The 21,683-nt window shown below is 39.0% G+C and overlaps 1 protein-coding gene across 2 annotated transcripts; it reads right to left on the minus strand.

Moving 5' to 3' along the window:
• Nucleotides 1-4,390: 4,390 nt before the first annotated feature.
• LOC121395369 (monocarboxylate transporter 12) lies at nt 4,391-21,314 on the minus strand. Of its 2 annotated transcripts, none has more exons than XM_041568747.1 (6): nt 21,038-21,314; nt 18,041-18,144; nt 17,682-17,825; nt 11,619-12,204; nt 6,292-6,551; nt 4,391-5,133 (listed from the first exon to the last, which is right to left on the minus strand). In XM_041568747.1, the coding sequence occupies exons 1-6, from the start codon at nt 21,145-21,147 to the stop codon at nt 4,916-4,918; spliced, it is 1,422 nt and encodes a 473-aa protein (XP_041424681.1). In that variant the 5' UTR covers nt 21,148-21,314; the 3' UTR covers nt 4,391-4,915. The 2 variants fall into 2 exon arrangements, with proteins under 2 accessions (XP_041424681.1, XP_041424682.1); XM_041568748.1 differs by lacking the exon at nt 4,391-5,133 and adding an exon at nt 10,855-10,957 and having other exon boundaries at nt 6,293-6,551.
• Between the last annotated feature and the right edge of the window lie 369 nt (nt 21,315-21,683).

Below are 21,683 nucleotides of genomic sequence, written 5' to 3' on the forward strand. Positions count from 1 at the left end.
CTGGCCGTGATGGTTTTTTGGCTTCCTGGTGTCCTCCATTGGCTCCACATCCTCTAGGTCTGCCACAGTGGGGGCACGCCTGTTTTGGGGTAGAGACGTCAAATCATCCGTACAAAAAGAAGTCTCCTCCCCCGAGTCACTGGAGAAAGAGACTGATTTAGTGCGGTCACGCTGATAGCTTTTGGATCTTAGAATGGATTTTGGTCTCTTCCATATATAAACCATATTATTCTCATAGTCAATTCGATCTCTATTCAATTTCCGCTTCTTTCGTGAGCTGACTGTTTGTTCCAAACTTGAGAGATGTTCTTTTAGTTTCCTATCCAGGTCGCCCAGATCTGGCAATTTCTCAAGACTTGACAAAAGGAGTTGGGATTCATTAATGTTCTCCCTAGTGACAATTAATTCTTGTTTCTTGTGATTGATAATCAGTGCTATCAAAGTATCAATTCAAAGGAACATCTCGACAGGGTATCATTCCATTTATTCACAAACATCTCATCATCTCTGGCGAACGTGGGAAACTTCCTGATCCTTAAACCTCTCGGTATTCTATTCAGGGCAACATATTTCTCCAGAGTTACAATGTCCCAGCAAAGTAGCAATTCTTGTGACATGTATTTTTCTAAATTTTTAAAAATTTCAGGAATAGTATCGTCATCCTCTTCATCCAAATTCTCGTTATTTAAAACTGTTTCAAGCTGGTTAAACCGTGACACCCTGTCCTCAAGTTTTTCCAGGGCATACAGTTTGTTTGGTATTAAAAGCTCAGCAGGTTGATTGTTCGCCATTTATTCAATATTAAAAAAAAACCTTTATTGGCTGTTCTACAAAAATTTCACTTAATTGTAAAGTGAAAGCCCAAAAGGAGGCGAGAAAGGACGTGTTTCCCTTGAAAGCGTTGCACTCAAACAATATGTAACAATAGGAGGTATATATTTGTTAGAAAAAGACTGCACCCATATTCCTTTGATCTTAATAGTATTGGAGCAAGAGTGGGGGGGTTAGGAATTCTCAAGAGGCAAATAGATGTAGTCCAGACACAATAGTACAGTGTTTTCTTCAATTGAATTATAGTCTCTTGTGCCTCTTGTTTCTAGTATAATCGACCCCAAAGTTATCCAAAAATGGACACTAGTAAAGGGCCCTCACTTCTCCCACACATATGTTGCAAATTTACTGGCGTCCTTATATGCTCCGTTCGCTACAGTATATTACAAATTTGCTAATGTCTGTGTGAACTCAGTGCATTAAAACTGGTCAACGTTTCGGTCCGCCTCTAGGATCATTATCAAGACGATCTGGTCTTGATAATGGTCCTAGAGGCGGACCGAAACGTTGACCAGTTTTAGTTATGCTTTTTCTCATATGAGTGGCACCTGGGTGTCTTGCTGATTCCAGTGGAGTGCGGACTACCAAGGATTTTATATATATATATATATATATATATATATATATATATATATATATATATATATATATATATATATGACATCCTCAACACTTATATATCATAAAGCACTCTCCCAGCAGTTCTATAAATATTATAATGCACTCCCTTATCTGCTCAGTAATAAAAACCCCACTATTTTCTGTTTACTTTAGGTATATATCTTGTTATAGTTATGCTGCTCTATGTTAACTCACTTCATAGTTAGCTCTGGAATGTTATATGATATCTCACACTGTACTGGGAAATTACCTTATTAGTAAATGATGTTTGTGGATGGAGAGCATCTCCTGGGAAATCACTATTCCACCAATTAATTAATCCATATTGTATAATGACCACCGAAACTTTACTATGGTGTGATTGTTAACTAAGTTGTGTAACTCAAGAAGACTGTATAAATATCTTGTTGTAACCTCGGGAGCCTATCTCTTACATTTCAGCTCAATAAAGAACCTTATCAACTGGCGCTTAAAGTTCCTTAGGAACCAATTACAGGTATAGGACCTGTTATCCACAATGCTTGGGACCTGGGGATTTTCAGATAATGCATCATTCCGTAATTTGGATCTTCATAACTTAAGTCTACTAGAAAATCATGTAAACATTAAATAAACCTAATAGGCTGGTTTTGATTCCAATAAGGATTAATAATATCTTAGTTTGGATCAAGAACAAGGTACAGTTATTTTATTACAGAGAAAAGGTAAATCATTTTTAAAAATGTGGATTATTTTGATAAAATGGAGACTATGGGAGACGGCCTTTCCATAATTCAGATCTTTCTGGATAACAAGTTTCCGTATAACGGATCCCATTCCTCTCTAGCAGAAACCTTAGGGTTGCCACCTTTTGTGAAAAATGTTACTGGGCGGTGGGGGGAGGAGAGAACAAAAGGAGGTGGTCTGTGATGCAAAAGGGGGCGGAACCACGTATTGTGCCGCAAAAGGGGATGGAGCAACACACACAATGGCGAGAAGGCTGAAAAAAGGTAAGTTCAGAGCGAATTGAGGGCGGGCCAAGGGCTTTTTTTAAAGGAAATACAAATTACCGGTAAATCTGTTATACCGGCCCCGGCAGGTGTTTTACCGGCTAGGCTGGTAAAATACTGACCGGGTGGCAACCCTACTGAACCGTAACCTGTTCCTGGATCCCATTGCATGAACAAAAGGGTTGGACATTTTCTGAGTGGGATATCTAGGTAAACCAGCCTAAGATGGGATAGGCATGGATATCTTTGAATCTATACCACTGAACAGTGCAGGGCTCTATATAATTATATCACAAAAAAGAGTCCATATTTATAACACTGTTTCATATAAATAAAGCTTTTTCAAAAACAAAATATTTAAATAGTAGTATGTGCAACTGGATAATTCCAACTAAAAAAACTTGCAGTTTTAAGCAATAAAGTCTGCCCTTGGCTCATATTGGGCACTGTGCTCACACCACAACCATGGGCACACATCAGTCAGTGAATGGACAGACTCTTCTTCCTGTTACAGATAGAACCTGCATCCTTTCCTGTCACATGATCAGAGTGACACACATAACATTCCAAAATGGTGACTAAAGGTAAAAGACGTAAAAAGGTAATTTACTGATGTGTATATGCCAACTTGGTAAAATTCTTTAATAAGTCCCTTATTATCATATAAATTACCTGTTGGTTAAAGGAGAACTAAAATCTAACTAAAGAAGTAGCTAGAAATGTTGTAAAATTATGGTTTGAGCTTCTGTACCATCCCAAGGCAATCACAGCCCTTTAGCAGGGAAGATCTGTGTCTCCAAAGATGCCCCAGTAGCTCCCCATCTTCTTTTCTGCTGATTCACTGCACATGCTCTGTGCTGCTGTCACTTACTGAGCTTAGGGACCCACTCACAATATACAGTACACATAGAAAAGAAATGTCACAATATAAGGCTGATTAGTAATTAACACAGATAATTATTAGATGGCAGCACAGAAACCAGTGTAACTAGCATCGGAATGTAATAATCAGCCTCGTAGCATCAGCTTATATTACAGACAAACCTCATTTTCTACTTGATAATCTACTATGACCCCTAAACTTAACTTCTCATAAGCTGCTCAGAGCCCACTGAGCATGTGAGTGTCGCAGACACTTTCCAAGATGGTGACTCCCTGTGACAAGTTTGATGTCCTGGATCATGACTGCTATTCAGAAGCTGAAACTTTAGGCTGGTACAATAAGTTCAGTGTATACAATATGACATTTTTAGCCATATTCATTTTTAGGGTTTAGTTCTCCTAAAAAATAGTTATGAGAACTTGCCCCTTAGTCCTTGATGTTACTGTTCATTTAAAGGGGGAACTATAACTAAAATTTCATAAATGGTTCATCACACTAAAGTAGGAAAGAAACTTTCAAATATAATAAGTTAACACTCTGTACCATTTCTGAAATCAACTTTGTCTTTACTATCCCTCTCTCAGCATCTCAATCAAAATTGGGAGCCGGATTTTGATTGACATTTGAATCCAATATATCTTTTAGGGAGGGCTCCCTTTCCTAGTTAATGTATTAGAGCTTACTCAAATAAGGATTCCAGTACAAACAAAATCGAACAAATGAACGGATTTGGCACAAATCCTGCATGTAGTGAGGCAGGATGATCTGGTGATTTTGAAAGAGAGAATTTTTATATATATATTCTAAGCAAAAGAAGCCCCCATGGAGGCTAGTGTTAGAAGGGTTGTCATATGGACTTGTGGAGCCCCATACACTTGCCTGGTCACAACCCTAACTGCCTAAGCCACACCCAATGTGCCCAAACCACACCCATTTGCAGTAAACTCCACCCCTTACATGGTTCTGTGGCAGTCCAGGCCCCTGTGGTGCCTTTCACTGGTGATTTGATGGGAAGCTACAAAACAAAGAAGTATTAGGATGAGAAATAAAAGGACCATACATTGTGTAGCTTCATTGTTATCAATTTAATGGTTTTTCTGATTGACATCCACTGACCCACCCCAAATCCATTCAAGTAAATGGCAATGCGTTCCAGTCCGGAATCAGGAAGACTCGATTAACCGATCACACAATAGTGTCTTCTCCTCGCAATAATGTGCATTTAGCTTGATATTTAAGATATAATGTCCCAGATATGAAGCTGCACAGCTGCTTCTGGGTATTAGTTATACTAGTAAGGCACAAGGTATTCTCCTTGGTTGAGATTATCATTACAAAACCCTTTACTCATGTCCATCCATTGCATTATAACGAGCAGTCTCTGTGCAGTCGGTGTGCAACTCAAGCTTAATCCATTTTGGCAATTCCTCCGCAATGCCCACTTTGTGCAATTGTATGAAACCTTCCTTGATTAATATTGTCTTTTCCCAGTTATAAACGGTGCCCACGGTAGATTCCTGCTGGTTTGTGATTGCATGAGAAAGATGCTTAACAACGGCATATTTTGTTTGTTCTTGGCACAATTCATTACCTACACCTCTTTTTGGTTTATTGTGTTGACACAGGACACATCTCCATTAGTCCAGATTTCTTGCTTTATATCAGAAGTGGCCACAGCTACAGGCTGGGGTTTCTTCTTTATCCTTCTTATCATTTTAGCCAGACCCAAGAGAACAGCGCAGAATATCATGGAGAATCCACTAAGGAGGAATGCTGCTGTGTAGTCACCGGTCGTGTCCACCAGCCAACCTGAACAAGGAAAAAATATCTTATATCAGCCTGACATTAAGTATGGTGCTTGAAGAATTCATTGTAGCTCTTGGAAAACATCCTACAGTTCAGGCACAAGTCACATGACCAGGGGCAGCTGGGAAATTGACAATATGTCTAGCCCCATGTCAGATTTCAAAATTGAATATAAAAAAATCTGTTTGCTCTTTTGAGAAATGGATTTCAGTGCAGAATTCTCCTGGAGCAGCACTATTAACTGATTCATTTTGAAAATTTTTATTTTTCCCATGACAGTATCCCTTTAATGGAGCCTAAGCTTTCCAATAGTGGCTGCACGAAACCACCAAAGCAGGTGCAATGCAATGCTGGATCTCATGAGAAAATGTTTACCTTTGACGGATGACTTCAAGGAAACAAGGATAGGAGAATAGAAACATTCTATTATTAACTTTAATGCTAATGAAGACAAGACTCACATCTGTAGGGAAACAGTCTATAGAAAATAGGCTTGATGCTGCTAATTAGAGGTGGTCAGTACTGGATGAGGCTTCCCACCCCTAGACGCTGCTGCACTGTGAGGCAAGATAGACCATAATACTTCAAGCAATACAGGACTTACAGTAGGAGAGCCCACTACTTGCAGTGTATATACTCAGTTTACTTTGCAGTTAACATTAATTCTCTATTTTTAGTAGGGATGCACCGAATCCACTATTTTGGATTTGGCCGAATCCTTTGTGAAAGATTTGGCCGAATACCGAACCGAATCCGAACCCTAATTTGCATATGCATATGCAAATTAGGGGTGGGAAGGGGACATTTTTTTTACTTCCTTGTTTTGTGACAAAAATTCACGCGATTTCCCTCCCCACCCCTAATTTGCATATTTGCAAATTAGGATTCCGATTCGATTCGGCCGAGCAGAACGATTCAGCCAAATTTGAATCCTGCTGAAAAAGCCAGAATCCTGGCCAAATGCCGAACTGAATCCTGGATTTGGTGCATCCCTCATTTTATGTGGTTTCTGAAATTGTAGCAGTTTTAGGTGGCTAATACCAGGCTTATATTTTAGCGACAAGCTTGTTTGTGATATTGCCTACACAGTTAACAATTTATTTGCATCTTTTATCTTATGCCAAGCTCAGCCGGCTGCTAAGTGTGCATTAGAAAACCTACCTGCAATGGGCGGGCTCACCAAATACGGCACTGCGTGCAGGAAGAACACCACTCCCAGGGCGGAGGACAAATTGGAAGTTCCTACGACGTCTCCAGTAATGACAGGAATGAGAGCCACATAGGCCCCATCAAAGTATCCAAACATGACAGAGAAAGGCACCAGCAACTGGAAGCGTGTCAGGAAAGGAAGAAACAGGCAGCAGAGGCCATCCAGGCCCACGGCTATGAGGTAGCAGCAGTATCGATGCTTCTTTAGGAACCTGCGAAACATAAAGGAGGTCCTGGTGAATATTTTAGGTCATTGACAGTGTCAGACTGGGACACCAGGGGCCCACTCTCAGTACTATTATTCTTCCTCTCCTCGCTCAACCTCTATTCTCCTAGTCTCATTAGTTATTCATACTATAACCTATTATTCTATCTATGTAGCCTCTTTGTTCTCATAGAAATAGGGAATGGCCATGAAATAGGTCAAATGTTTAGCAGTATCCCGGTGGGCCAGTCCGACACTGGTCATTGATCAATAATTCCGTTGCAATATGATCAAGCATTTGTATATAATTAACCCTGATCTGTTGGTAACTGCACTTCTACCATCTCCCTTGTGGTGGAATAAATAAATGAATATAACAACTACAGGGGGAACGTAAGAGAAAATAATAGTATTATTTAGTGGGTGCCCACTATTAGACTAAAATTGTAGGGTGGAAGTGGCATTGTGGGTAAAGACCATTGCATTTACATTAAGGGGGTTATTTATTAAACCTCAAATTTTTCTGAAAGGGATTTTTGGGGCAAAACTAGAGATGCACCGAATTCACTATTTTGGATTCGACCAACCCCCGAATTCTTTGTAAAAGATTCAGACGAATACCGAACCAAAGCCTAATTTGCATATGCAAATTAGGATTAGGTTCGGTATTCGTCTGATGCAAATTAGGGGTGGGAAGGTGGAAACATTTTTTACTTCCTTGATTTGTGACAAAAAGTCACGCAAATTCCCTCCATGTCCCTAATATGCTAATTAGGATTTGGATTCAGTTCGGCCAGCCAGAAGGATTCGGCCGAATCCGAATCATGCTGAAAAAGGCCAAATCCTGAAAAAAAAATGTAGCGCTTCAGGAAAATGGGATTTGGGTTTTCACTCTATTGTATTATTTTTCCGCAATCCGATTAATTTGGGTTATTTTATTAATAAATAAGGTCAAATCGAGCATGGGAGTTTGGTTGTGTTTTTTTTTTCAATAAAATATGAAATAAATCCGGATTTCAATAAATAAACCCCTGAAAGTTTTGCTTCCTTAACTGTGTCCGCTGGATGGACACAAGGATAATCTATGAATGTTCCACTAGAGGGCAATGTATCTTTACAAATTGCTATCAAACACTGTAGCAGTTCTCCTACAGTGTAACAAATAGAACGCTACTAATTCCTCTTAAAAATTAAACTCCAATTCTTCCAAACGTACAAAGATTATTTATTCAATTAAAACAAAAGAAAGGAAAAGAACCTTGTTTTTAGTTTGATGTTTTTTGAGGGTAAGGCTACACTGGGCGTTTTGGAGAGATTTGGTCGCCTGGCCACTAATCGCCTCGTCTTTGCGGCGACCAATCTCCCCAAACGCCTTCCCTCATTCTGCGCCGGCAAAAATGAATCTTTGCGTGTGATTAGCCCCGGCGTTTTTTTTTTCATTTTAGCCAGCGCAGAGTGAGGGAAGGCGTTTGGGGAGATTGGTCGCCGCAAAGACGAGGCGATTAGTCGCCAGGCAACCAAATCTCCCCAAAACGCCCAGTGTGGCCTTAACCTGACAGGTCGCCACACCCGCTTGCAAACTCTCACTGGTAATTCTACGAAATCTTCCAAAGACCCGCTTGTCACCTCTACTTATTGCTTTGTCACTTCTCAGTAATTCTATGATTTCCTAGCTTAAGACTCAATTTTAATAATTGAGTCTTAAAGAGTTTGCAAGCGGGTGTGGCGAACTGTTAAAAACATCAAACTAAAAACAAGGTTCTGTTCCTCTCTTCCTTTCTTTTGTTGCAGTTCTCCTGCTGGATTGTGCTACATTGTTTCAAGAGTCAGAACCAGCAGTGCAGAGAAAAAGACAAATACTGCTGGCAAGTGCAATTAAATTGGACCTGTCACCCAGACACAAAAAAACTGTATAATAAAAGTCCTTTTCATATTAAACATTAAATCTAATTTCTATTTTTTATTAAGGCATTCATAGCTGTTGTAAGCTCATTTAAAAATCTCAGCTGTCAATCAAATATTGTCTGCCACTTTTTTGGGTGACGGGTCCCCTTTAAATGTATAAATAACTTTAAAACCACTGTTTTTTAAATTAATGTTATTGGAAAGTTAACGTTACATTTCATCGAAAGGAAATGTCCGGCAAAAAAATAGCTTTTTTGCATAATGCTAAACAAAATTCTAATTAACTTTCCTATATACAATAATTAAACAGATTCAGTGGTTTTAAATGTATTGTAAATGTATTTGCTATTGACGGCAGTGTCTGTCTGTCCCTTTCTGTTCTCTAAAACACTGTAGCACTACTACCGAGATTTCTGTTAAATTGAATAGAAACGCTGATGATGTAAACATATTTAAACTCAAGTAGCACAAGTGAGATCCCAAGTACTTGATTGCTACAGTATGTACATCTTGCAGATTATTACTACTATATGTTACAGTGAAAATAGTTCAGGGGTTAATATCAAGGGTTAATAAACCCTCGAATTCGACCCTTGAATTTAAATCCTTTGAATTCGAATATTGAATTCAAAGGATTTAGCGCAAATCCTACGATCGATCGGACGATAAAATCCTTTGAATCGAACGATTTTAAGCAATTGATCGAACGATTTTTCTTCGATCAAAAAAAGCTTAGAAAAGTGATGGGGAAGGTCCCCATAGGCTAACATTGTACCTCAGTAGGTTTAAAGGACAAGGAAAGTCTAAAATAGAATTAGGCTAGAAATGCTGTATTTTGTATACTAAACATAAACATGAACTTACAGCACCACAAGCCTAATCAAACAAATGATTTATGCTTTCAAAGTTGGCTACAGGGGGTCACCATCTTGTAACTTTGTTAAACATCTTTGCAAGACTAAGACTGTGCACATGCTCAGTGTGGTCTGGGCTGCTTAGGGATCGTCATAAACGAAGCTGCTTGAATTCTGCATGTCTGGGAAGTAAGGCGGGGCTCCCCCTGCTGTTCATAAGTGTGATTGTTTCCCTGCTCAGCAGTTAGGGACTGTCTGACAATTCCTATCCACAGCAGTAAATGAAGGAAGAATTTCACTGCATACAGTCAGGTTTCTTATAAAAAATGATACACATTTTTTAATTAAAGTATATTGGAGATAGGTTTCTTTTTCATTAAAGAAGGCAAAAATGGGATTTTATTTTTTGCCTTTCCTTGTCCTTTAAACTACCGAAGTATGTAGTCGAAGTTTTTTTTAAAGAGACAGTACTTTGACTATCGAATGGTCGAACGATTTTTACTTCGAATCGAAGTCGAATGTCGTAGTAGGATATTCGATGGTCGAAGTACCCAAAAAAATACTTTGAAATTCAAAGTTTTTTTCATTCGAATCCTTCACTCGAGTAAATGTGCCCCCTACTGTGTACTGTGACAGTTTTATACTCTCTTTGCATTCCCTATTAGTAAATGACCCCCGTGCCACTGCCCAAAAAGCAAATATTGTTTACAAGAAAGATTAGGTAAACAGGAACAGAATTACTGTATTTTTTTTTTAATTTTAGTTCCCCAAAAAGCAGCAATGCAAAAGGGGATCAGTAGATGGCGCTATTTAGCCTATGTGCTGGGAATAATCTATATTTAGTTGATTCTATTTCAGTGTAGGGGTTGCCCAAATTATCGTTCAGCAGAAACATCCTGTTGCATAATTTATGTTCTAGAGGCCAAAGTGTTGTTTTTTGTATCATCTTTCAAAATACCGTACATTTTGTCATTGAAAACACACATGAAAGGTGCACGCATGGGGAATTATGGCATGCTTATTTATATCTCCGTAGCTAGGGAAATCTTATTAGAAGTAAGGTAAATAATTCTAGTGTGACTACTGACACATTCTCTGTATTGTCTAAAGTGATGTTGCCTGATATCTCACATACTGACTGGGCATTTCCCCAAGCTGGCTATATGATTGAGTATATATCTCCTGGAGAAAGAGTACTGTTATGAGTACCCCAAATCACACACATCAAAAAATCCAACCTGCTTTCTTAACAGAAAAGATAATACAGGTATAGGATCAGTTATCTGGCAACCCATTATCCAGAAAGCTTTGAATTACAGGAACGCTGTTTCCCCTAGACTCCATTTTATCCAAATAATTCAAATTTTAAAATTATCCCCTTTTTTCTCAGTAGTAATAAAACAGTACCTTGTACCTGATAAAAACTAAGGTATAATGAATCCTTATTGGAGGCAAAACCAGCCTATTTAGTTTAGTTTAAGGAGAAGGAAAGTCCTGTTATACTTGGGGTGCCAAAAGTTAGACACCCCCAAGTGAATCGCATTTACTTACCTGAAACCCTAGTGCTCCTATCAGGAGTAATCTGCACCGCCCGGAGTTATTCCAGCGAGCACCACAGAGCAATCGTCTTTCTTCATCTCCTTTCTTCTCGCGTCTGCCCCGGGAAATTTGAAGATCTGATAAACTTCAATCACTCTTTACTGCTGTACAGCAAGTTGGAGTGATATCACCCCCTCCCTTCCCCCCCCCCCCAGCAGCCAAACAAAAGAACAATGGGAAGGTAACCAGATAGCAGCTCCCTAACACAAGATAACAGCTGCCTGGTAGATCTAAGAACAACACTCAATAGTAAAAACCCATGTCCCACTGAGACACATTCAGTTACATTGATATGGAAAAACAGCAGCCTGCCAGAAAGCATTTCTCTCCTAAAGTGCAGGCACAAGTCACATGACCAGGGGCAGCTGGGAAATTGACAAAATGTCTAGCCCCATGTCAGATTTCAAAATTGAATATAAAAAAATCTGTTTACTCTTTTGAGAAATAGATTTCAGTGCAGCACTATTAACTGATTCATTTTGAAAAAAATGTTTTTCCCATGACAGTATCCCTTTAATATATCAAACCACAGAACTATCTTTCCGTAGGGATGTGACAGGGAGGAATGCTCCTACAGACTTATCACTGATTCCTCTTGAAGGACTTACGTTTCATGAATTTTCAATGAAGCAAATGGGTCAGATTTGCCCATCACTACTCGTAAGGACACACATAGAGAAGGTGCTTTATATGCCTCACTGCTCTTAAAACCTTACCTTCTATCAGTGACCCATCCAAAGGTGATGTTACCAACAATGTCTATGATTCCAAGAATGGACATCAGGAAGGCAGCCTCTTGGTGGCTAACTCCCATACTTAGAGCATAAGGCACAAGGTAGACGAAGGGAGGACTACATCCATAGGCCAGAAAAAGGAAAGACACTGCGAGAATGACGAACTTTGGTTTTAGTAAGAAACTGTATTCCTTTGTGGTGCAGTAGCAAAGTCTCTTATGAGAACAGTCCTGGCACAGAGGGGAGCATGAGGAATCCAGTTGAGTGCTCGTATTTGCCTCATTCTCCATCTGCTCTCCTTTGAGTGGATAACGTAAAGAGTCCTCCTTAAGGGTAATTGGCCGCATCAAAGCACCGCAAACGCAGAGGTTGGAAACAAATCCTCCAAGGATAAGTAAAGCCCCTCGCCAGGAAAACTGTTCAATGAGCAGCTGAACCACAGGGGCTAAAAAAAAGGTGCCAATGCCACTCCCAGACATTGCAATCCCATACGCTAAAGCTTTCCGTTTCTCAAAGTATTTGCCCACCATTGCAATGGCAGGGCTGTAACAAAGTGCAAATCCAAGGCCTAAAGAAATGAGAGAGAAAAAGTGATGATTTGAGTATGTACAGTGCATATAAATTAAACGGTGCTAGAACTGTGACATTATATCTTTAATTAGGGCACAACACAGACCATTTGTTAAAGGAACAGTAAAACCAAAAAAATTAAAGTGTTTGCAAGTAAAGAAAACATCATGTACTGTTGCCCTGCACTGGTAAAACTGGTGTGTTTGCTTCAGAAACACTACTATAGTTCATATAAACAAGCTGCTGTGTAGCAATGGCAGAAATTGAAAAAAGGTTATATGGCACAGGATAAATAGTAGATAACAGATAACACCATTATGTTCTACAGAGTTTATCTGCTATCTGCTGTGTAACCTGAGCCTTTTCCCCTTTGAATGGCTGCTCCCATTGCTACACAGCAGCTTATTTATATAAACATTAGTAGTGTTCCTGAAGCAAACACAGCAGTTTTACCAGTGCAGGGCAACAATGCATTATATTTTCATTACTTTAAAACAATTTTTTGATGTTACTGTTCCTTTAAAGCCATAGCTGACCGTCTATAAAAATCTGTATTATATTGCTATAAATAGGACATTCTTTATTCCTACTCATTGGAATTTAACTGATTTGCATCCAGCATTCATAAAATATTTATTTTATATAATTGTACAGGTGTTCTGTATTACGGCCATGATCCTTGTCCACAAGGGGATGCAACTGCCAACAATTATCAGAACTTCCCCAGGGTTGCACATTGAGTATCTTTAGCTAATACTTTCTAAATCAAGTCTACGCTGCAGGTAGGAATCTTCTTGTACTTGGACACAAGAGCAATAGTATTACACATGTCTAACTGTCTCTGATGAATGGACCAGCAGGGGATATATAATGTGACCTGAGAAGGTTCTTTATACCTCCTTATAAAAGATATGTTATAAGAGATATATTGGTTCCCAAATGGGTTGGCCACCCTAACCAGTGACAGGGAGGAATCAACCTGAAGGCTTTATAGTGAGATTTGGAATGAAAAACTATTTTCTCTCTAGATACACCTGAAGGCCAAGCCTGAATGTCAATTATTGAGAAATTTGCCATGGTATCTAGTAGAATTAAGTCAAAGGCAACTGGACATTTAGGGGCAGATTTATTAAGGGTCAAATTTCAAATACATGGGAGTTTTTTTAAAACTCCCATAAACTCCCATGAACTTGAAGTACAACCAATCGAAAATTATTAAAAAACAACAAATTTTATAAACTAAATTGAATGCAATCAACCCGAATACTCTAATCACATTCGAATGCGATTTTTAAAAACTCGATTCGAGTTTTATCTCAGAAAAAAACTCGAATGTCAGGAAGGCAGCAAACAATTCCAAATTGATCCCAGGACGTCTCCCTTGACTAAAACAGCAATTCGCAGGTTTTAGGTGGCGAATAGTCGAATACGATTTTTTAAAGGGCCAGAGAGTATGATAAAGCTCAAAAAATTAAATTAAAACTTTTTAAAAAACCTCTAATCCCTAGTCGCATTTCACAGTTTTGGCCATAAAAAAACCTTGAAAATTTGAATTCGACCTTTCACTTCGACCCTTGATAAATCTGCCCATTAGAGTTTTTCTTGAAAACGTTTCACCACTCATCCGAGTGTCTTCTTCAGTTCAGTTGAAGTGGTAGGAAATTCCCCAGCATTTAAACTCTTTTCTAAACATTATTTAGGTCAGCAAGTTTCAGGATAGTTTAATGGAGCGCCCCTTAGTAAGTGAAGGATAGGAATAACTATAGAGCTAACGTTAGCTAAGACCCAAGTTGGAGAGGTGTGGATCCACCAGTATAGGGCCACCGTGACAGGTCAGAGCTAGCAAGGGCCGTAGCAACTGTTATTGGCTGGACTTTGTGTGTGTCAAATTGAGTTGGACAGGGGAAAAAGAGAACCTCTGAGGCTGTGTGGGTAATTGTGGAGTGTGGAGAAGCTATAAAGAACTAGGAATAAAAGTGTTCCTGAGCTCAATTATAAGAACTGTGTGGACCTTCCATGTATTCATGGAAGTCATGGAAGATACTTCTTATACGCACATGAACTCTGAGATCTGAGTTTATGTGATACCTTAATTGGATGGATACCTTAATTGGAGATGGATAATTCTAGCTTCTGACCTCTTCTTCTGAGAAGTTGCAAGCTTATCTCATAATAAGGGTATCCCATAAACTCTATACTGTTTCCTGTTGGTTAAATGGAACACATCTTCACCCATTCAGATCCCAACGCCCCTTCTACAACCTACAACCTACAACCCATGAAGATACACTTTGTTATGTTTATGTGTTGCCAAACATACCTTGCCACGCCTGCTCTGTGACTGCTCTACAGGTTCAGACAGATGTATTGTGTAAATTCTATACTCTTGATACTAGCATCAGTTCAAAGCATTTTTTTTAACCCATGATAATTTCCAGTTTTGGCCTAAAAACAACATTTTTCGGCTGACGTTTTAACGCTAGCTCTGTGTGCACCGGAACATCGCTGAAAAGACAAACTGGAGACACTGAACCCCTGAGTAAACATTAACTTCTTTGTTGATGCAGGTGCCTGCGATGCACATTTTTACTTTGTAAATGTTTGGCCAGCTTCCATGCAAAAACAATGTAACGCCAGATTATTAATACTATCCTCTAGGAGACCAAACACTAATCCTTAAATAGCAAGGCTGCACTAAATGAATAATGCTTGTTATTATACCCCTATCCATTTAGTTTGTGCAAATAATGGTCCTTATGCCAATTTAGAAAGCCCGTCAAATATAAAAAGCAATGAAGTTTGGTAGTGGAAACAATTGGCCAAAGAGTCATTATAGGGCTTGGAGAAAACAACAGGCAATCTCAATATTTAAGTATAAGGCATATGTAGTTTGACCTAAAAGCAAATAAGCCATAACTGTGTAAGTACTGAGATGTGCCCAAGTGGATAATTTGTCATTGTTGCCAGTGATTTATATACACTTCTTTCCTGACTGCTTCCAACCTTCTAAAAATATAGCAACTGGGTAGGTCTTTGAAACTGTACCTGTGCACATCAATATACTGAATATACTGAATATACAAAAGATTTATTATGCACTGAAAGCACAAATAAACTGGAAAGTACATCAAAAATAAAGAATTAAGGTGTTCCACCTGTGAAGAGTCATGATGATGGAAAGATCCCAAAGGTTATAATCTCAACAAGAGCCACGAAAAAATACTCAGTGGAAAAGCCAGAACACACCGGGCCTTGTGTTTCATTTGACATTATTTCCCACAATGCAGCTTTTTTTTCTAGCTGCAGCAGGTAACAGTTGCAGCCAAATAATGGGGAGCAAAATTTTGCTTCAGTTTATTAAATCAGCTTTGCGCAATATGTTGGTGCTCTAAAAATACATGATAATAATAAGAATAATAATTATAAATGGAGCACAATTGTACACAAGTTGTACAGGTATGGGACCTGTTATCCAGAATACTTGGGACCTTGGGTTTTTGTATAACAGATTTTCCCGTAATTTGGATATTCATACCTTAAATCTACTAGAAAATAATTTAAGCATTAAAAGACTGGTAGCAACAAATTTTTTCAATACTCCATTACCCCCGAAATAGCTATAATGATAGGTATGGCTTACTTCCCCTTAGCTGTTTTCAAATCTTCTTTAACTGCACATAATGTTACAAGCACAACAATTGCTCCCTATAGAGCAATTATCCCCAACCAGTAGGTCGTGATAAGCATCACCAACCCCTTGGATTTTGCTCCCAGTGACCTCAAAGCAGGTGCTTATTATTGAATTCCAGGCTTGGAGGCAAGTTTTGGTTGTATAGAAACCAGACGAACTGCCAAACCATGTCTCCAGTCGGCTGCCAGTCCATATAGGGGCTACCTAATTGCCAAAGCCCTTATTTGGCATCCCCAGGAACTTTCATAATAACTATGTTGCTTCCTAAATTTTTTTTACTTTTAAATGTGGCTCACAGGTAAAAAAAGATTGAGGAGCCCTGCTATAGAGGATACTCTTGTGCCCCTGCAACCAGTGTTGGACTAGACCACCGGGATACCAGGAAAACTCCCAGTGGGCCCAGGTGTCAGTGGGTCCTCATGCTGCTAAACATTTAGCCTATTTCTTGGCCATTCCCTATTTCTATGAGAACAAAGAGGTCAAATAGATGGAATAATAGATTATAGTATGTAAAGAAAAGAGACTAGGAGAATAGAGGTTGAGTGAGGAGAGGAAGAATAATAGTGGGCCCCTAGTCTAAGGTTTTTGGGTGGGCCTCTGATCTAAGGTTTTTTGGTGGGCCCCTGGTGTCCCAGTCCAACACTGCCTGCAACTTTCACCTTGGCTTAATCTTTGTTAATAGGTGTAACAGGCACACTGATGTTAGGTGCAACCACTTTATGGAGTTTTGGTTTACACAAACCTATTAATATTAAATGAAAAACACTGTATTCCATTTTCTAGAATAAATCTCTTCCCCATGTGACTTGTTTACTGGAGCTCCATGGTTCTCCAAAAGTACCATGGAGGAAATATGACAGAATCTCCCCTTTAAAGGGATCCTGTCATCGGAAAACATGTTTGTTTCAAAACGCATCAGTTAATAGTGCTACTCCAGCAGACTTCTGCACTGAAATCCATTTCTCAAAAGAGCAAACAGATTTTTTTATATTCAATTTTGAAATCTGACATGGGGCTAGACATTTTGTCAATTTCCCAGCTGCCCCTGGTCATGTGACTTGTGCCTGCACTTTAGAAGAGAAATGCTTTCTGGCAGGCTGCTGTTTTTCCTTCTCAATGTGACTAAAGGAGTCTCAGTGGGACATGGGTTTTTACAATTGAGTGCCTGTTTTCTACCAGGCAGCTGTTATCTTGTGTTAGGAAGCTGCTATCTGGTTACCTTCCCATTGTTCTTTTGTTTGGCTGCTGGGGGGAAAAGGGAGGGGGTGATATCACTCCAACTTGCAGTACAGCAGTAAAGAGTGATTGAAGTTTATCAGAGCACAAGTCGCATGACTTGGGGCAGCTGGGAAATCGACAATATGTCAAAAAAAATCTGTTTGCTCTTTTGAGAAATGGATTTCAGTGCAGAATTCTGCTGGAGCAGCACTATTAACTAATTCATTTTGATTTTTTTTTTCCCATGACAGTATCCCTTTAACAGAAAATATACTTGTGCAGGGTAGTTACATACTTAAAAATTTCTAAGGCACAGGGGGAACATTATGCATAGGTTTGCCTCACTTGACATACCCTAATCAGTTATCCTCTGCATAATGCTTCCTCACACAATCCTTCCTCAACTTTCTTTACCCAAACCTTAAATGCACAAAGTGAGTCCGGACACTTGTTTCACCAGGTACAACCTATGGAAATCCCTGAAAGTAATGCACAAAATGGTCATGGGATATTTCAACTGCACTGCACAACTGTCTGGGACAGAAATGAGATTGAATGCAAATTACCTGTGAGCACACCTAGAGTGAGGTAGAGATACTCCAGGCTTGTGGCAAAAGAACTCAGAACTAGTCCAGTGGATGCGAGCACTCCTCCGAGTATGATGCCAACTTGACAGGAGAAATGATTACTCACGTAGCTTCCAATAGGAGCTGCAAAAAATAAATATAGTATCTCTGACACGCATAATGAAACATCAGAAACCTTTTAATATATTTTGCTGAAATGTATAAAAGTACAGGTGTTGGCTGCCCTTTATCTTAATTCTGAATTGTGCTAATAGAGGTTATATACATTTTCCCTGCAAAGATAAATTATTTTAAAGTATAACTCTGTGGTTGGGCTTTTCGCTAAGAGGAACACTTACCACATAGCATAGTGGAGCAGTCGACAATGGAATGTATCCAAGCAGTCCTTGCATAGTCTTGAGCAAAGTATGACTGGAACTCTACAAAGAATATAGATATGCACCTAGAAAGACAATAAATCTGTTGTTTAGATGCTTATTCCATCATATTAAAGTGAATGTGATGTATACAAATGAATGAAAGCACAGTAACTCTTGCACTCCCTATTATTCAGAACTATCTGAAAATACCGTACACTGTTCCACTTTTGTGATACAAAATATCAAAAGGCGCTTGAGGTGATGCCTTTAATTGCTAACTGAATAGGAAAATGTCGCAGGTTTTAAGATGTTCCTCAGGGACTGACGTAATTCTGTGTTCCGAGAACATGAAGCACGTTGTTTTTCAGTTAACCATTACATGCACCGCAGTTTATTTCTGCTCCTTTTACTATTATTTGTGCAAGAGGAACAGTCAGTCTCTAACCAAAACGAAAAAAAGAAACATTATTTTACTTATGATATTCAGTATACCTTTGTGTAAACTAGATATCAACAATATGCTATAAAAATAAAGGATAATAAAATTAATTAACCCCCGATCAGCACTGCCTCCCCTTTCAGAATCAGTGGAATACTACTTTGGGACCTTCCCCCGTAGAAGCAAGTTGAGCTGTTGAGAATGAGAACAACAATAACAGGGTCAGCCTGGCTGGTCCAATATAGGGTCGCCAGTTTTATCAGTTGTTTAACATGGACAAAATGGGGATGTCAATGACTTTGGGGCAGGCACAATAATTTTGATGTGGGGTTAAAGGACAAGGAAAGGCAAAAAAATAAAATCCCATTTTTACTTTCTTTAATGAAAAAGAAACCTCTCTCCAATATACTTTAATTAAAAAATGTGTACCGTTTTTATAAGAAACCTGACTGTATGCAGTGAATTTGTCCCTTCATTTACTGCTGTGGATAGGAATTGTCAGACGGTCCCTAACTGCTGAGCAGGGAAACAATCATACTTATGAACAGCAAGGGGAGCCCCCACCTTACTTCCCAGCCATGCAGAACTCAAGCAGCTTTGTTTATGACGATCCCTAAGCAGCCCAGACCACACTGAGCATGTGCACAGTCTTAGTCTTGCAAAGATGTTTAACAAAGTTACAAGATGACAGCCCCCTGTGGCCAACTTTGAAAGCATAAATCGTTTGTTTGATTAGGCTTGTGGTGCATTAAGTTCATGCTTATGTTTAGTATACAAAATACAGCATTTCTAGCCTTATTATATTTTAGACTTTCCTTGTGCTTTAAGTTGTTGAGCTGTAACAAAGGATCAGTGTGTGTGTGTGTGGGGGGGGAACAGGGGTTATGAATGAGTGGATTTCTGCGCAGTTGTAAAATGTTGAACACGGTTTGAACTTGGGAGTTGCCTGAAAAACGAAGCTGTCCAGTTCATACAGGTGGCAACACTAGTCCGATTACACGACCACCTGCTGCTGGAGTGGGGCCTTGAAGTGTGCAGTGCTGGGGATGGTAGCCTCAAGCAGTGCTCATAGTTTGACTGGCCAGCAACAGGCTACAGGTTTAATTCCCTGGTTGGTCCAAATGACTTTAGTCTGACACTGAGCAAGAGTAATCTGGAAATTTGGGGTAAATAGACCAATATATGTGCTAGAAACACACAGGTTCTCACCTGTGTTCCACCTACCACACATGTAGCAGTAGCAAGCACAGCTGTAATGCATATACAGAAGGTCCACTACTCTTTGCACTCTTTGTGAACTTTGCACCCTGTCCATGAATGATAAATGAGGCCTATAATAAATAAAACTTACGCAGCTGGTGCAGTAAAAATGTATGAAGGTTAGACTTTTACTCGGTTTATTAAACATTTATTCCTTCCTTCGCCATGTTTTTCCTATTTTCAATTGTTTCTGAGAGCTGAAAGTTCCCACAATTTTTTTTCTTTTTCTTAGGATCACTTAACAGAAAACCCTGCATATAAAACCTGTGTATGCGTGTGTTTTTTTTTAAGTGATCAGAGAATGTTATTGGCTAGCTAACACTGACCCAATGTCTACCGGGGATCGTTGTTCATGCTGCAAAAAGATACACTTTACATGTTACATATGTAATACTATTACAGGTATGGGATCAGTTATTTGGAAACCTGTTATCTAGAAAGCTCCAAATTACTGGAAGGCCTTCTCCCATAGACTCAATTTTATGCAAATAATCCAAATTAATTAAAAAATGATTTCCTTTTTTTTACTTTAATAAAACTGTACCTTGTACTTGATCCAACCTAAGATATAATTAATCCTTATTGGAAGCAAAATCAGCCTATTTGGTTTATTTAGGGGGTTATTTATCAAAGTCCGAATCGATCTCAATATTTTCTGCTACATAATCCGATCAAATCCGCTCGGGTTTTTTTACACGTATTTATTATTACATTTTCTTTGTGGGAAAACAAAAACAGATTTTCACGTTCTTTTCGTATTTTTCACCCAAAAACTCTGATTTTCAGCTTTTTGCCTGAAAACTTCGGGGTATTGCACGAAACCCAGCACATATCAAAAAATCATTGGGACTTCTACCATTTACTTAAATGCAACCTCTACAAGTCTGAGATGCCAGATTTTCAGATTCGGACTTCTCCATCCTCAGGGTTTAATAAATTCCGAAAAAATTTTGATTTTTTAAAAGTGATTTTTGCATTCAGAGTTTAGTAAATAAACCCCTTAATGTTTAAATGATTTTTTCTGTAGACTTAAGGTATGGAGATCCAAATTACAGAAAGATCTGTTATCTGGAAAACCCAATGTCCCGAGCATTCTGGATAACAGGTCCCATACCTGTACACTGTACGTTCTCTGTGTACATAGCCTAATGGATATAGACACATGGATCAATCGATAGATAAATAGACAGACAACAGATAGATAATAGACAGATAGATGATACATGATAGATAACATTACAGATATATAATAGATGATACATAGTTAGATTATATACCTGGTAACTGCACGAGTACAAACAGTAACAAAAAAGCAGCCAATCACAATCATCCAACCCCAGCCTCCATCGGGTGGCAATTTGTGCAAACTTCGCTTCTCTTGTGTCATTCTTGGTTTTGGAAGCCTTTTTTCTACACCGAAGATGCCACCTCAAATGGGTACACGACTTGGAAGAGCTGCTTTGCTCATATGTGATCACTTCCAAATGCAACAAGATATCCGGCGACATGCGGAATGTTCCACAATTGTTAGCTTATTTTAGAGATTTGTGTCATCATCTGAAAAAGAGAAATGAAAAGTTTATCATCTAATCATATAGTTAAATGTAGGCCCTGCTTCCAGAGGCATGTTGGTGCTGAGATGCAGAGCGCAGTGGGGCTGGATTGCTGTTAACTGTAGGGGGGCTTAAAGGAGAACTAAAGCCTAACTAAAGAAGTAGACTAGAAATGTTGTACATTATGTTTTGGCCTTCTGTACAACCACAGCCCAACGCAACCACAGCCCTTTAGCAGTAAAGATCTGTGTCTCCAAAAATTCGCCAGTAGCTCTCCATCTTCTTTTCTGCTGATTCACTACACATGCTCTGTGCTGCTGTCACTTACTGAGCTTAGGGACCCACTCACAATATACAGTACACATAGAAT

Source organism: Xenopus laevis, chromosome 7L, assembly GCF_017654675.1.
Source record: "Xenopus laevis strain J_2021 chromosome 7L, Xenopus_laevis_v10.1, whole genome shotgun sequence".
Classification (NCBI taxonomy): Eukaryota; Metazoa; Chordata; class Amphibia; order Anura; family Pipidae; genus Xenopus; species Xenopus laevis.

Excerpts from the sequence above, each read along its gene's own strand:
- LOC121395369 (XM_041568747.1), bottom strand. The coding sequence starts at position 21,147 with ATGACACAAGAGAAGCGAAGTTTGCACAAATTGCCACCCGATGGAGGC. Across the intron at positions 18,145-21,037 it reads TGTACTCGTGCAGTTACCAG|GTGCATATCTATATTCTTTG; the intron begins GTATATAATCTA and ends TTGTCTTTCTAG. Across the intron at positions 17,826-18,040 it reads CTGCTCCACTATGCTATGTG|CTCCTATTGGAAGCTACGTG; the intron begins GTAAGTGTTCCT and ends TATTTTTTGCAG.